General features: G+C 36.6%; 4 protein-coding genes across 4 annotated transcripts; 1 reads left to right on the top strand and 3 right to left on the bottom strand.

Moving 5' to 3' along the window:
• Positions 1-1,052: 1,052 nt before the first annotated feature.
• Cdk5 (Cyclin-dependent kinase 5) lies at positions 1,053-3,515 on the bottom strand. The gene is made up of 4 exons (XM_070641615.1): positions 3,338-3,515; positions 2,960-3,270; positions 2,175-2,472; positions 1,053-1,823 (listed from the first exon to the last, which is right to left on the bottom strand). The coding sequence occupies exons 1-4, from the start codon at positions 3,447-3,449 to the stop codon at positions 1,675-1,677; spliced, it is 870 nt and encodes a 289-aa protein (XP_070497716.1). The 5' UTR covers positions 3,450-3,515; the 3' UTR covers positions 1,053-1,674.
• Positions 3,516-3,548: 33 nt separating this feature from the next.
• LOC139091478 (CDK5RAP3 protein homolog) lies at positions 3,549-6,170 on the top strand. The gene is made up of 3 exons (XM_070641600.1): positions 3,549-3,844; positions 4,255-5,510; positions 6,022-6,170. Exons 1-3 carry the CDS (start codon positions 3,664-3,666, stop codon positions 6,085-6,087), a joined length of 1,503 nt encoding a protein of 500 aa, XP_070497701.1. The 5' UTR covers positions 3,549-3,663; the 3' UTR covers positions 6,088-6,170.
• A 605-nt stretch (positions 6,171-6,775) lies between these two features.
• LOC139091529 (methylthioribose-1-phosphate isomerase) lies at positions 6,776-10,058 on the bottom strand. The gene is made up of 3 exons (XM_070641666.1): positions 9,991-10,058; positions 9,741-9,913; positions 6,776-9,675 (listed from the first exon to the last, which is right to left on the bottom strand). Exons 2-3 carry the CDS (start codon positions 9,873-9,875, stop codon positions 8,743-8,745), a joined length of 1,068 nt encoding a protein of 355 aa, XP_070497767.1. The 5' UTR covers positions 9,876-9,913; positions 9,991-10,058; the 3' UTR covers positions 6,776-8,742.
• An 827-nt stretch (positions 10,059-10,885) lies between these two features.
• On the bottom strand, positions 10,886-12,227 carry LOC139090316 (MYG1 exonuclease-like). Its single transcript, XM_070640084.1, has 2 exons — positions 12,081-12,227; positions 10,886-12,007 (listed from the first exon to the last, which is right to left on the bottom strand). Exon 2 carries the CDS (start codon positions 11,977-11,979, stop codon positions 10,942-10,944), a length of 1,038 nt encoding a protein of 345 aa, XP_070496185.1. The 5' UTR covers positions 11,980-12,007; positions 12,081-12,227; the 3' UTR covers positions 10,886-10,941.
• Between the last annotated feature and the right edge of the window lie 457 nt (positions 12,228-12,684).

Genomic DNA, 12,684 nt, shown 5'->3' with positions numbered 1-12,684 from the left:
TTTTTTCAAAATTCGTTGTTATAATTTTTAGGGTTCGCCCAGATGCGCAGGCCTGCAGCAGGCCTGCAGTTTCTATTGTTCTAGATGCGCATCCAGATGCGCATCCAATTGCATCCAACTGCATCCATCTGAACTTTTTGTATGGAAATTTTTTTCATAAAAAATGATGAAAAATTGCATTTTTGAGAGTTTTTCACCGTTGTAATTGGAAAACTAAATCAAAAATAACATTTTCTACAATATTCTTACTTTATTTTTAAAAAATTAAAAAAATGTAATTTTCCAGTGTTTTTCCAAGTTTTTCATCATTATATATGAAAATTAAGGGAAAACTAGCATTTTCCAAGACTTATCATCATTATAATAAGTGAATTCATGTGAAAAATTGTCATTTTCAGAGTTTTTAAAGTATTTGGTTAAATTTCCAGATGCATTTGGATGCGCATCCAGATGCGCAGGCCTGCTGCAGGCCTGCAGTTTTCTGCATCTCTTCATCTATCTGCATCTAATTTTGGCGAACCCTAATAATTTTTAAACTTAGAATTTTTAAAGAATTTTTTATTTTTTAAAAATTAGAATTTAAATTGATAACAATTTTTCAAAATTTATTATCAATTTAATTCAAAATTAAATTTTAAAAGAATTGAAGATTAAAAAATTGAAAAAATTTAAATAATTGAAAATTAGTGACTTAAAAAAATTTCAAAAAATTTAAGAAGTTTAAGAAATTTTAAAATTTAAAAATCTAAAAAATATAAAAATTTAAAAAATTAAAGAAACTCAAAAGTCAAAATAATTGAAAATTTAAAAAAATAAAAATTCTTCAAAATTGTAAAATTTCATCTAAATTTGAAATAAAAACCCATTTAAATTGTTAAGGTATTAATATCAAATTTTATTATTATTAATTTTATGATTCAAATCTTTCATTATTTTATGGTCAAATTACTTTCATTTCTACTAAAATTTTACATAAAAGGAATGAATTTAAATTGTTTCTTTTTAAAAAATGCAAATGACTAGATTATCAATGATGATTATCAATCAAATAATCATTAATTATTGGATTTTTTTTGTATTTTTCAAATTTATTAATCTACCCTTGTTACTGAAATTTGCTTTATATTAGATGAAAGCTAACTTATCTGTGAGTTTTGAACAGCACAAGTCGGTTAATTGATCCAAAATCTGACACCAGACCGGAGTGACTCTGGCTTGGTTCCACTTTCGAATCGAATCCGAATTCAGATTCCAGATAAGGTCGGATTGGAACTCAATTTTTGCTTTGGATTCAAACCGAATTCAGCAAGTAATTCAAAGTCACACTGGCCTAGTGTCGGTTAACCGATTTGAGCTCTTCGGGAGTGTAACAGGCTGTGATTAATCGATCAAATGTTTAATTATGAACTTGACACTTATTTCATGGAAAGCTGAGCAAATGTCAAGTTTATAATAAGACATACGATCGACTAATCTCAACCAATTTCACTGAAGCTAGCTAATTCTCAACAATTTCAGTTACAAGGGCTTCCCGGAAATCACACGACGTAGAAATGGCAGTAGAGGTTTTTGGCAATTTCTACGTCATCTACCTTCCAAACCAGTGACTATGACACTTTCAAACTCATCACGTCACTCAATATAGTACAAAGAACTTTAAAATTATGATTAAATTTAATTATCAGTAAAATATGGATGAGCCATTGCTTGTTCAGCACTTAATCTTAATGTTGGACGACAAACGAGTAGTTTTTGGAGTAAATCACGTCCTTTACTGTTCAGACGTGGCACCACTTGATTCCAATTGTTTGTTGATGGATATACTGAAATGAAAAATGAAGGAATTTAGTTGGATTTTTTGTGGATTTTGGGTTGGCTTGGGCTGTTTTGAGTAGATTTAAGTACGGCAGCATGTCAGAGACATGCCAGACATGCCAAAGACAAGTCAGACATGCCAAAGACAAGTCAGACATGCCAAAGACAAGTCAGACATGCCAGAGACAAGTCAGACATGCCAGAGACAAGTCAGACATGCCAGAGACAATTCAGACATGCCAGAGACATGCCAGACATGCCAGACATGCCAGAGATACGCTGACTTAGTGCCGGATTTGAACCGACTGCCTTAACTGCCTTGAAGCTATTCAGCCACAATTTACATATCAGATACTTACATGGAAATGGCTTATAATCTGACAGCTGAGTTAATCCCGGCCATGAGTCTTCAGTCGGTGTCCCGAGTAGCTTAAAGATTCTCTTAAGTTGATCATCGACATCCGATCCTGGAAACAGTGGACGTCCGGCATTGGCTAGCTCAGCAAAAATACATCCAGCTGACCAACAGTCAATGCTTGTTGTATACAATTTAGCACCAAACAGCACATCCGGTGGACGATACCACAATGTTACAACTTCCGCTGAATAACATTTAACTGGAATGCCAAACGCTCGTGCAAGACCAAAATCGGCAAGCTAAAAAATTGAAAGGGATTTTGTGGATTAGATTAATGTTTGAATAGGGCAGAGTGATTGAGAATCTGGGGACAGGAGGGTGTGGCTCTGGGATGATCTAAACCGAGTCTGGTACCAAGTCAGAGTCACGGGATTAAGATTGGGACTCAAAGTCACGGGATTAAGGTCGGGACTCAGAGTCACGGGAGTCAATGCCGGGACTCAGAGTCACAGGAGTCAATGCCGGGACTCAGAGTCACAAGAGTCAATGCCGGGACTCAGAGTCACGGGAGTCAATGTTGGGACCCAGAGTCACGGATAGGGTTTGCCATCCCAAGATTGAAATGTTCTGAATCACAGCATTGATTCCATGACTCTTTTTTGGTACCGAACTCGGTTAAGAACATGTCAGAGTCACGACCACTTGGTACCAGGTTCCGTTCCTTAGTGAGTTCCCCAAGACCCCCTTAAACCCTCCCAAAAATTCAACCCCAACTGCAAAACTCACCTTCAGCTCATTATTCTTATTAATCAATAAATTCTGCGGCTTAAGATCCCGATGTAGGACATTATGACTATGACAAAATGCCAATCCTCTGAGCAATTGATACATAAATGACTTGACAATTTCCAGTGATATTTCCCCATTAAGGGAATCAAAATATTTCTTTAAATCCTGATCGCAATGCTCAAAAACCAGCGTCAACTTCTTATCTGAATGCAGGACATCATAAAGTCTCACAATATTTTTGTGCTTGAGCTCTTTGAGCAGGCATATCTCACGTAGTGCTGAACTTGGAACTCCTTCATCGTCTTCGTCTGGAAAAATTTTGAATTTTTTTAGATTTTTTGTACAAAGAAAAAAATTGGAAAATTTTCGCCAAACCTAGTCGGACTCGCTTTAGTGCCACAATTTCCATTGTTTCACGGTTCCTGCCTTTAAAGACCGTCCCGTACGTTCCTTCACCAATTTTTTCCAGCTTCTCATACTTCTGCATTTTGTGACTTAATTCAAGAATTTTAAAAATTGTCGAATTTTATATAAAAAAATTTTGTTTTTGTCTGAATTTTTTCAGGTACGGCAAAAAAGTTTCTGTCTGTCCGACTGTCAACATTGAAGTTTTACTGAACGCACTCCAAAATTGTAAACATCAGAAGCTTAGTTGGCAGTGAAAGTTTCTCTGTTTTTTAATTTAAATCAAATATTGAAGGATGAACGAGCAGGACATTCCAATTGATATTCATGTAAATAAATTGTCCGATTGGCTGATAAGTCGTCGTATAGCTGACAAGAATTGGCAGAGGAATATTAAGGATGTGAGAAATAAAATTAATGAAGCATTGAAGGATATGCCTGGAAATGACAAATTAATTGAGCTGTTGTCGGGATCTTGTAAGTATTGTTGGTGCTGTACTTAAGGATGAGGGTCTCTAGGGGTGCTGGGGGGCTGGATAGTTGAGGGATATTGAGGCTTAGTGACTTTGTTTGTCGTACAGATCCATAGCTTCTCTCAAATGCCTCAATTACCAATTTTAAGTACCATTTTATCTCTATTGACGCTTCTAACAGTTCCAAGACCCTAAATCCCCTGCTGGGGGGCTATAGAGTCCCCCACCACTAGATAATTGAAGGATATTGAGGATTAGGGACATTGCTGATCTTACAGATCAGTAGCTTCTCTCAAATCCCTCAATTACCAACCCTAAGTACCATATTGTCTCTATTGACACTCCTAAGACTCCCAAGACCCAAAATCCCCAAATTACCCACATCCATTAACCATATCCCCATCTATATTCCAGACATCAACTACTTCCATTGCCAGGAAATCATCGAAATCCTCAAAACAACCGAAAAAGACTCAAAAAATATATTTGGATCATATTCATCCCAACGCATGAAGGACTGGATAGCCGTCGTCAAAAGCTACGAGAAGGACAACTTATACTTAGCAGAAGCAGCACAACTTCTATCCCGAAACATCAATTATGAGATTCCAAGTGCCCGTAAACAAATGACAACATTGGAAAAGCTGTCAAATGAAGCACTGACAAAGTCACAAGATGCTGTAAAGTCTGAGAATATCCTTAAGAATGAATTCCATGTAGCATGTCAGCAGCTCGGCATCAACGGCGACAACATCAAACAGGAGCTGGTCGAAAAGATTAAAGACTTACCGGATATGCAGGATAAAATCGTTAAAAATTTAATTCCGGCAATAAAAAGTCCAGTGACTTTATATCAAAATTTTTGTGGCAATAAGCACTGCCTGCCGGTCCTCAAGCACTTGATTGAGAAAGGAAATACGACAGTCTATGAATATAAGTATAATGAAGCACCAATTAAGGTTGAGGAACCGCCACTGCCATTTAATTTGACTGACAATGCTGCCGACTCGAATGACAACAATGAAATTGATTTTGGCGATGACAATGGCGATGAAGGTATTGATTTTGGTGGTGATGATGCGGAAGTGAATCTTGAAGTCGGTGAGATTAATTGGGGTGATGATGTCGATGCTGAGGCAGGAAATGCCAATGAAATTGACTTTAACATATCACTTGAAGGAAGTGGAATTGTGGTCGAGTCGGACGGCATGAGTGGTGGTGTTGCAAGGCAGGATGAAGCTTATGCACTACTTGATTCCCCAAACTACCGTGACAACTTACTTGATGAGCTTTATGAGCTTGAATCGTTCCTTAAACTTAGACTTTATGAGTTGGCATCAAGTGATAAAGTTCATGTCATTTCAATGTCTTTGCTGGACCACGACACAGACCATGATGCTAAAAGTATCAATGAAATGGTCAAGAACATCGATGCCGTTCTAGCAGCACTGACAGCATCAACTTATATGCAAATTTATCAAATCAAACACTCACCGAAATTTGTTGATATTTTGACAAATAAATTGAAGCAAAAGCTTCGTGGTATTGAAAAGTTTAAGTATAATCAGGTTGCATATAGGAATAAATCGGTGGAATTGAAGGAAAGTGCTGCTGCGTTAGTGCCAAACCTTACAAAAATGATTGAACAAACTAAGGCTCTTCTAAAGCATGTAAGTTGATAGAAATTATTGGATGTTGTGAAAATGGGTTTGGGGATGGATATGTGGAGGACATGACTGATTTTAGGGGTTGTAGCTTGTTGGCAGGCTTGTATACTGACTCAGTATTGACTCAATTTATATTGATTGAGTTTCCTGAAAAGCACAAATCGGTTAATTGGTCAAATAGCACGTCCCAGGTTGATATGACTCTGACAAGGCACCAAGACGGTCCAGGTATCAATTGAGTCTAGTCACCAAGTCAGCCTCAGGCAATAAGTCAGTAGCAAATCTACCTAAAGTCGACCCAGACTGACCTGACTCTGACTTGGTACTAGAATCGGTTTGCCAAAGTTACACTAGCTTGGATTCGGATTTTAAAATTGATTAGCTGACTTGTGCTATTCTGCTTGACTTATCAGTATGCTGATTTACATTAACATGCTTATTGTCTGCACTTACAGAAACTTAACAATTCTAATGACATAATATTAATGAAAATTTTGCTTTATTTCTATTTCAGACCGAGAAAGACATTTCAAAGCGCTACAAAAATCGGGTCGTAAATCTTATGGGTGCTAACTTTTAGATTGCTACAGGATTGAATTATTTGATTGTTTATTGAATTATTATGTTGGAATTTATAATAAAGAATTTAAGCTACAAAAGAAAGATATTTTGTGAATAATTTTTGATGTTTTCAGGAGCTTTTAGACAATTTTAGACATTGGAGCAGTGGTGACCAACCTGAGTTATTAGGATTAAGTAGAATAAAGCAGTTAGAACTAAAGGTTGAGAGAGCAGGACTCCAGTGAATTCGCCTTTGGCACTTTTGGAATCTGGACTCCCAAAGTCTTACTAGGTCTGAAGCAAGATTGCATGGATACTAGGGATGAATTTATCTTGGACAACATCATAATAAATTCCACTTTCACGACACTTGGGGATGGGAAATTGATAAACTTGGATCATACAAACACTACTTACCACTGACCACCATTCAAAGGCTACTTTTGGTCTTCTTGATCTAAGAGTCGTTCATTTATTATGTCACACTACTAGGCGGGAGGGATGGTTGACGACTTGGTTCAGATTTCGACAATTTGGATGATTTAGTTACAAAAGTTTAGGGAGGAAAGAGGTAGGCTAGTAGAGGGGGTATCAAGGAGGAGGAAGGGGCTCCTGAACTATCAGCTAGTCACCACCTCAATTGAATCCAATTCCATTTCTTATATACATAATTATTTTTTTGTTTTTATTTCATTATAATTGTTGACATAAAACATGAGAAAAAATATTAATCGAATGTTGTACCTAATATATAATATATAAATTTTTGTTAAGCTATGGAAAAAAAATAATAAAATGGATAGAAAAATTCGAGCAAAAATTAAGGAATTTTTTCTTTTTCTTTGGTTCTTACAACAAACACTTAAATTCGTTAATGCTTTAATTAAAAAAAAAAACAAAAAATATATATTGATGTATAGGCTTTTAGTTGTTGCTGGTTGTTATTTTGGAAGGTGAGTAATTGGAAGTGACAGTAGCATCAAGTGACTTGAGAACTCGACGAGGAGTATTGTATAGAAAAGTTGAGAGTCAAGTTGACTTGACTTTATATGAATTTGTGCTATTATTGAGCTCTGCTTGATAGTTAGGAACTAAGAAATTTAATTGGTTTACCTGAAAGGCACATGGCATAGAAAAGGCTAAAAATCCTGATCCAGACCAGCGTCACTAAGGCCTCAGACTTAATTCGATTGAATTCAGTATTAGGGCAGAGTAAAGCCGACATGAAGCCAGATTTTCGGGCAATTCTACGCCGTGTGCTGCTCGGAATATTTGAAAGAGTTAGTTAACAGCCAGGTTGGCGTAACTCCAGCATGGTGCTTGATTTTAACCGACTCGAGCTCCAATTTAGTGTCACACGCGACCTGGAGCTTGATTTTTAATCGATTAATCCAGTGTTGTCCAAACTGTGTGCTTCGGTACACGTATGCCGTGTGCGTTTTTGATCATGGAATAGCACCAAGTTGTGCCGGGGCACTAGTAAGCTTAGACAATACTGGATTGACCAATTTGTGCTATTTACGAGCTGACTTTATCAAAATTACTATTTTAACTGAACAAAAAATGTCTTTTTTCTTTTCGGAAGTAACTCACACTTATTCAAAACTGGGGTTTGTATCAAAATTGAGTAAATTTGGGGTTTAAAATCACATTGATGTCAATATTTAGTGTAGAATTACTTAACAGATATGAGAAATGCATAAAAATTAAAAAGATTTGAAGATGGAATTGTTAGAAAAAGCTTATTTAAAAGTATTTAATTATAGTTAGAGCTTAACATTCATCTTATGATGATCGTATTTGAGGGGATAGATTGGATGTGGAGTAGGTTAGTGGTTCTTAAGGTGTGGACTGAGATGCACTGAAGCAATTTTGAGTAGGCTTTTGTTTGGCTGCGACACACTTGGTGACAGGCCTCGATTGAGCATTAAAAAGTCGTGACTCACAAGTTGCCCACCACTGCTTTAGTTTAACGTGGCTCACATGTTGGTCACCACTGGATTAGGATGTCCTGACTCACAGGTTGCACACCATTGCACTAGTGTGTCTCGTGGCTCACATAGTTGTTCAGCACTGCAATTATTATGTCGTGGCTCACAGTTTGATCATTAATGTGCCGTGGCTCACAGGTTGTCCATTACTGCACTAGTGTTTTGTGGCTGACAAGTTGCTCACCACTGCATTAATTGGTCGTGGCTAACTGGTTGTTCAGCATTGCAACTAGTATGTCGTGGCTCACAAGTTGTACATCACTGCACTAGTTTGTCACCAAAACCTTCAAGTTTACTACCTAAAGAATCACTGCCCTAGACACATCCAAGCTGCTTAGGAGCCGTTCACTTACTACGTAACCCTCTAAGGAGGAGGAGGAGGAGGAGGAGAAGAGGATGTTCAGGACCAACAGCTCAATTTCCCAACAATTACATAACAAATGAACGACTCTCACCCTCAAATTTGAGATATATTTTAATATGTATAAAACTATAAAGTGGAAAGTTGCCTAAATGCTAATGAGTGAACATGCCCAATATTGGACATACGTTTGGATCCAGATTATAATTAAAATTGACATCAATATCCTCAAAACCTCAAATATACCCAAAATAACAAAATAAAAAGTCCTTACATCCTTACATACACAGTACAACATTCAAGGCAACACATTTATGCTTATTCAACTTTGTGCGAAGCAGTCCTTCAAGTCTTTTGGCTCATAGACACCCTTCTCAGTTATAATTCCCTTAATCAGATTAGCTGGCGTAATGTCAAATGCCGGATTCCATACCTCAATGCCTTGTGCTGCTATACGTACACCATTAACATAAGTCATTTCACGTTCTGGTCGTTCCTCAATAATAATTTGATCACCGGAACTAATTGATGGATCAATTGATGAGAATGGTGCACATACATAAAAATCAACACCATGATGCTGTGCTAGACATGCAATTTGATAAGTACCAATTTTATTGGCTGTATCACCATTGACAGCAACACGATCAGCACCAACAACAACAGCTTTAATATGCTTCTTTTGGAAGAGATAGGCAACTGATGAATCACAGATAAGAGTTGCATTAAACTTCTCATGGACCATTTCGAAGGCAGTCAGGCGACTACCTTGATTATATGGACGAGTTTCAGTCATATAGATTCGATTGAGTTTACCAGCATCCTGCATAGCACGTACAACACCAAGTGCTGTACCATAACCAGCTGTTGCAAGACTTCCCGTATTACAATGAGTCAGGAGGTTGACAGACTGACTGGAATTCTTACATGTAGCAAGTATAGCTTCACTTCCATACTTTCCAATTGCCTTATTATCAGCAATATCCTTTTCCAACATTTGTATAATTTGATCAATAAATTTCGTCTTCATATCCATCGCTGAACATTCAGGATCATTACACAGAATTGTCGCATATTCCATTAAATTTTGAGATTCCTTTTTCATATTGACAGCAGTTGGACGTGCGGAAATTAAGTAGTTTAACTTCCCTTCAATTTCACTTAAAAATATTTTTTTGTCGGCAACATCCTCGTTCCATATTTCAACAGCTAAGCTTAATGCGCCGACAATTGCTATGCATGGTGCACCGCGTACCTTAAAAAATTAGACATTAAGGAACAAAAAATTTTAAAAAAATGTCAAAAAAAAAAAATCCCAACCTGCATTTTATTAATCACATTCCATCCATCTTCGACTGTATTTATTTTAATATATCTCATTGTATGTGGAAGTAAAAGTTGATCGAGTACTTCCAATGATCCATTGGATGACTTAAATTTTATTGCTTGAAGCATTACTTGTTTTTTATTTTTTGGGATGTGCTAAAAATTTACTACAAAAAAAAAAAAAAATAGAGGTTCTTTATGCTTATTGTGGGATAATAAAATAAAAAATATGATTATTTCTTACGGATGTAACTATTCGAAAGTGTCTAAAAGGGGAATGTAAACAAAAGGGAGAAGTAAGGAAGAGGTTTTGAGGGACAATCATATGGTTGCGCATTTTCGAAAATTCGAAAATTAGTTTGGGAATGTAAAAGTATGTTGGAGTTTGTGGATGATTTGAAAAATTAACGGATTTTTGGAATTGTTTTGATGGAGTTAGTCTGGTTTGGAAGGCATATGGCTTAGGAATGTCTGAATATCAAGTCTTAGGGTGATTTGACTCTTACACCTTGGCCTGATTCGATGTAATTCGGCTTCAGACCATCATTAATTTGGCCTGGAACTGACTTTTCGGTTATTTTTATGTCATCATGTGTATTCTGGATGGATTTGGCGACTGACATGTTGGATGAGCTAACGTTTTAGGCACATGTTAGGCTCACATTAGGCAGCTATGCTTCAAATCAGAATAGAACCCTAGAATGTTGTATGTCAAATAGCTCATCATTGTAGCTTGTGTTTACTTACTTACTTATGAGTTCATCAGAAATTAGAGACTAATAATGCAGTCTTGCAGCTTTGGACGATCTAAAAGCTACAGCCCAAAATTGCAGGTCTGTGCGTCAAAAATGCAGAAAATGGAAACATGTGGTGCTTCGACCAACCCAATTTACTTATATTGTCGTTTAGATCAATTGTGATCCATTGACTTCCTCAGATGTGATCTGAAACTAGCTCTATTGCTGGCTATCGCATGTCAATTTCTAACACCTGTATTACAATACTGTATTACACATTGTATTAGAAATCGGCAAACGAAATCCAGCAACATATCCAGCTGTACTAATACATTGTAGATCATCCAATTGCTGAAAACAAGCATAAAATCCACAAAATAACCAAATAAAATCAACATTCAATTTAAAATTGCTCTAAAAAAATTCATTTTATTTATTAATTCCCAACAATCACTTCCTCAATCATCACCAAGTGACTTAATAGCCATCTCCAGTGCACCATCTCTAGTCTTATTTCCACCAATAAATCCAGTTGCATGAACAAAAACAGTTCCTTTAATGCCAGATACTTTCTCCAGCTCCTCATCCCTAAGTCCAAACCACTTCTTATTGATGGCTTTTCGGGACACAAATGATCCATTGTCAACTGGAACTGCCTGTACACGATAATCAGTTCCACCGCTATTAAAAATAACAAATTTAATTTCAACATTTCCGACATCATTTTCAATGTCCCTTAAATGCTCTTGCCATGGACAGAATCTAGTCAGCTCAATGATGCTTCCACTTTCGTGAATTTTTAGTCGATTTTCGACAGCTTCCTCGACAATTTTCCTTGCCGGCAGCCATGAAAGTGCAAAAAATTTAATTTTATCGATAAATTCCTTGCCGACATACTTGACGGCTTCCTCGAATGCCTCATCAATTTCCTGCGGTGTCTTGTTGTCCATCCAGTCAGGATTGAAGGTCTTTACGCGGCTACTGAGATGTGTATTGACTCGGTACTTTGGTTCGCCATCAAATTGTGGAACTCCATTGTCAATTGCATCAATTTCTTGTATAAATCCAGAATAAATTTTAGTAAAGACACTTTTGAGTTGATTTTGGGTCAAGCTTGTGTCAAATTGCTTAAGGACTTCGGTGATGATTTCCTCGCCGTAATGGACATAAACCAACCCAGCGGAACTGAGTCTTATGTTGCTGAACTTCTCACCAAAATCAGGTCTAATTGATGAAAATGTTTCTTGGAATGTCGACTGATGATGGTCGTAGCGCTTCCTTGATGGATCATAGACAGCACCGACATCAACGACAATATCACATTGATCCAGTAGACTTTGATCTCTGGACCGCAATAAGCTGTGATTCTTAAATTCTGGCAGATTTCTCAACATAAAAACAGCAAGAACTTCATCACAATGAAATGTTCCTGAATGTGTACCGATTGTATTTGCTGCAATTTTCATTTTTTTGGTGTCTGGTGATGCTGATGACATTCGAATTGATACTGATGAGATTAATGGCCTTTTTATGGAATTGAGGATGGTGCTTTTAATTAAAAACATTTAAGAAAGTTGATGAAATTATTAAAAATTACCTGACGATGTTCGAAAATGTTTGTAAATAGAACCGCGCGGGTTGCTGAGATTCGAAAATTATTTGAAATTTTTGGTTCGAATGTTTTTAACGGGTTTTTGAATGTTTTTATGGATTTTTGATGAGTTTGGATGTTTTTTGAGGATGCTGAGGGACTATTAGAGCTAATACAGTCAAGAATCAACTTCAAGGACCCTCTAATTATGCTCATGGATCATAATTGACTTCTACAATCAGCAAAGTCAATGTCCAGATTCATTATCAACTTCCACGTGTAAATAGGAACGTACTTTCATTAAATTGCTTGATTTTGTTATTAACCTTGGCAATTTTGATCCAAAAATTCAAATAAATCCTCTAATTAACAGATTCTCATGATTACTGATGATTGATATTCACACTGCTTGATACTGTCACAATTTTAGTTGCAAATGATGCGGTTCGAATATGATTCGATGAACATTCGGCCCCTTTTCGTATTGTTTTTAGCATATTTTTTAGAATTTTAAGTCGAACATTGGATTTATTGTCGTTTTGTCAGCTGTTCTGGACAAATTTTGCAATTGTTGTCTCAAAAATTGGATTTGTGATATTAGGATTTGGAC

Source organism: Chironomus tepperi, unplaced genomic scaffold (assembly GCF_022539635.2).
Source record: "Chironomus tepperi strain 1889 unplaced genomic scaffold, CSIRO-AGI_Ctep_v1 contig_13, whole genome shotgun sequence".
In the NCBI taxonomy this organism is placed as follows: Eukaryota; Metazoa; Arthropoda; class Insecta; order Diptera; family Chironomidae; genus Chironomus; species Chironomus tepperi.
This window is presented reverse-complemented; position numbering and strand designations above follow the sequence as displayed.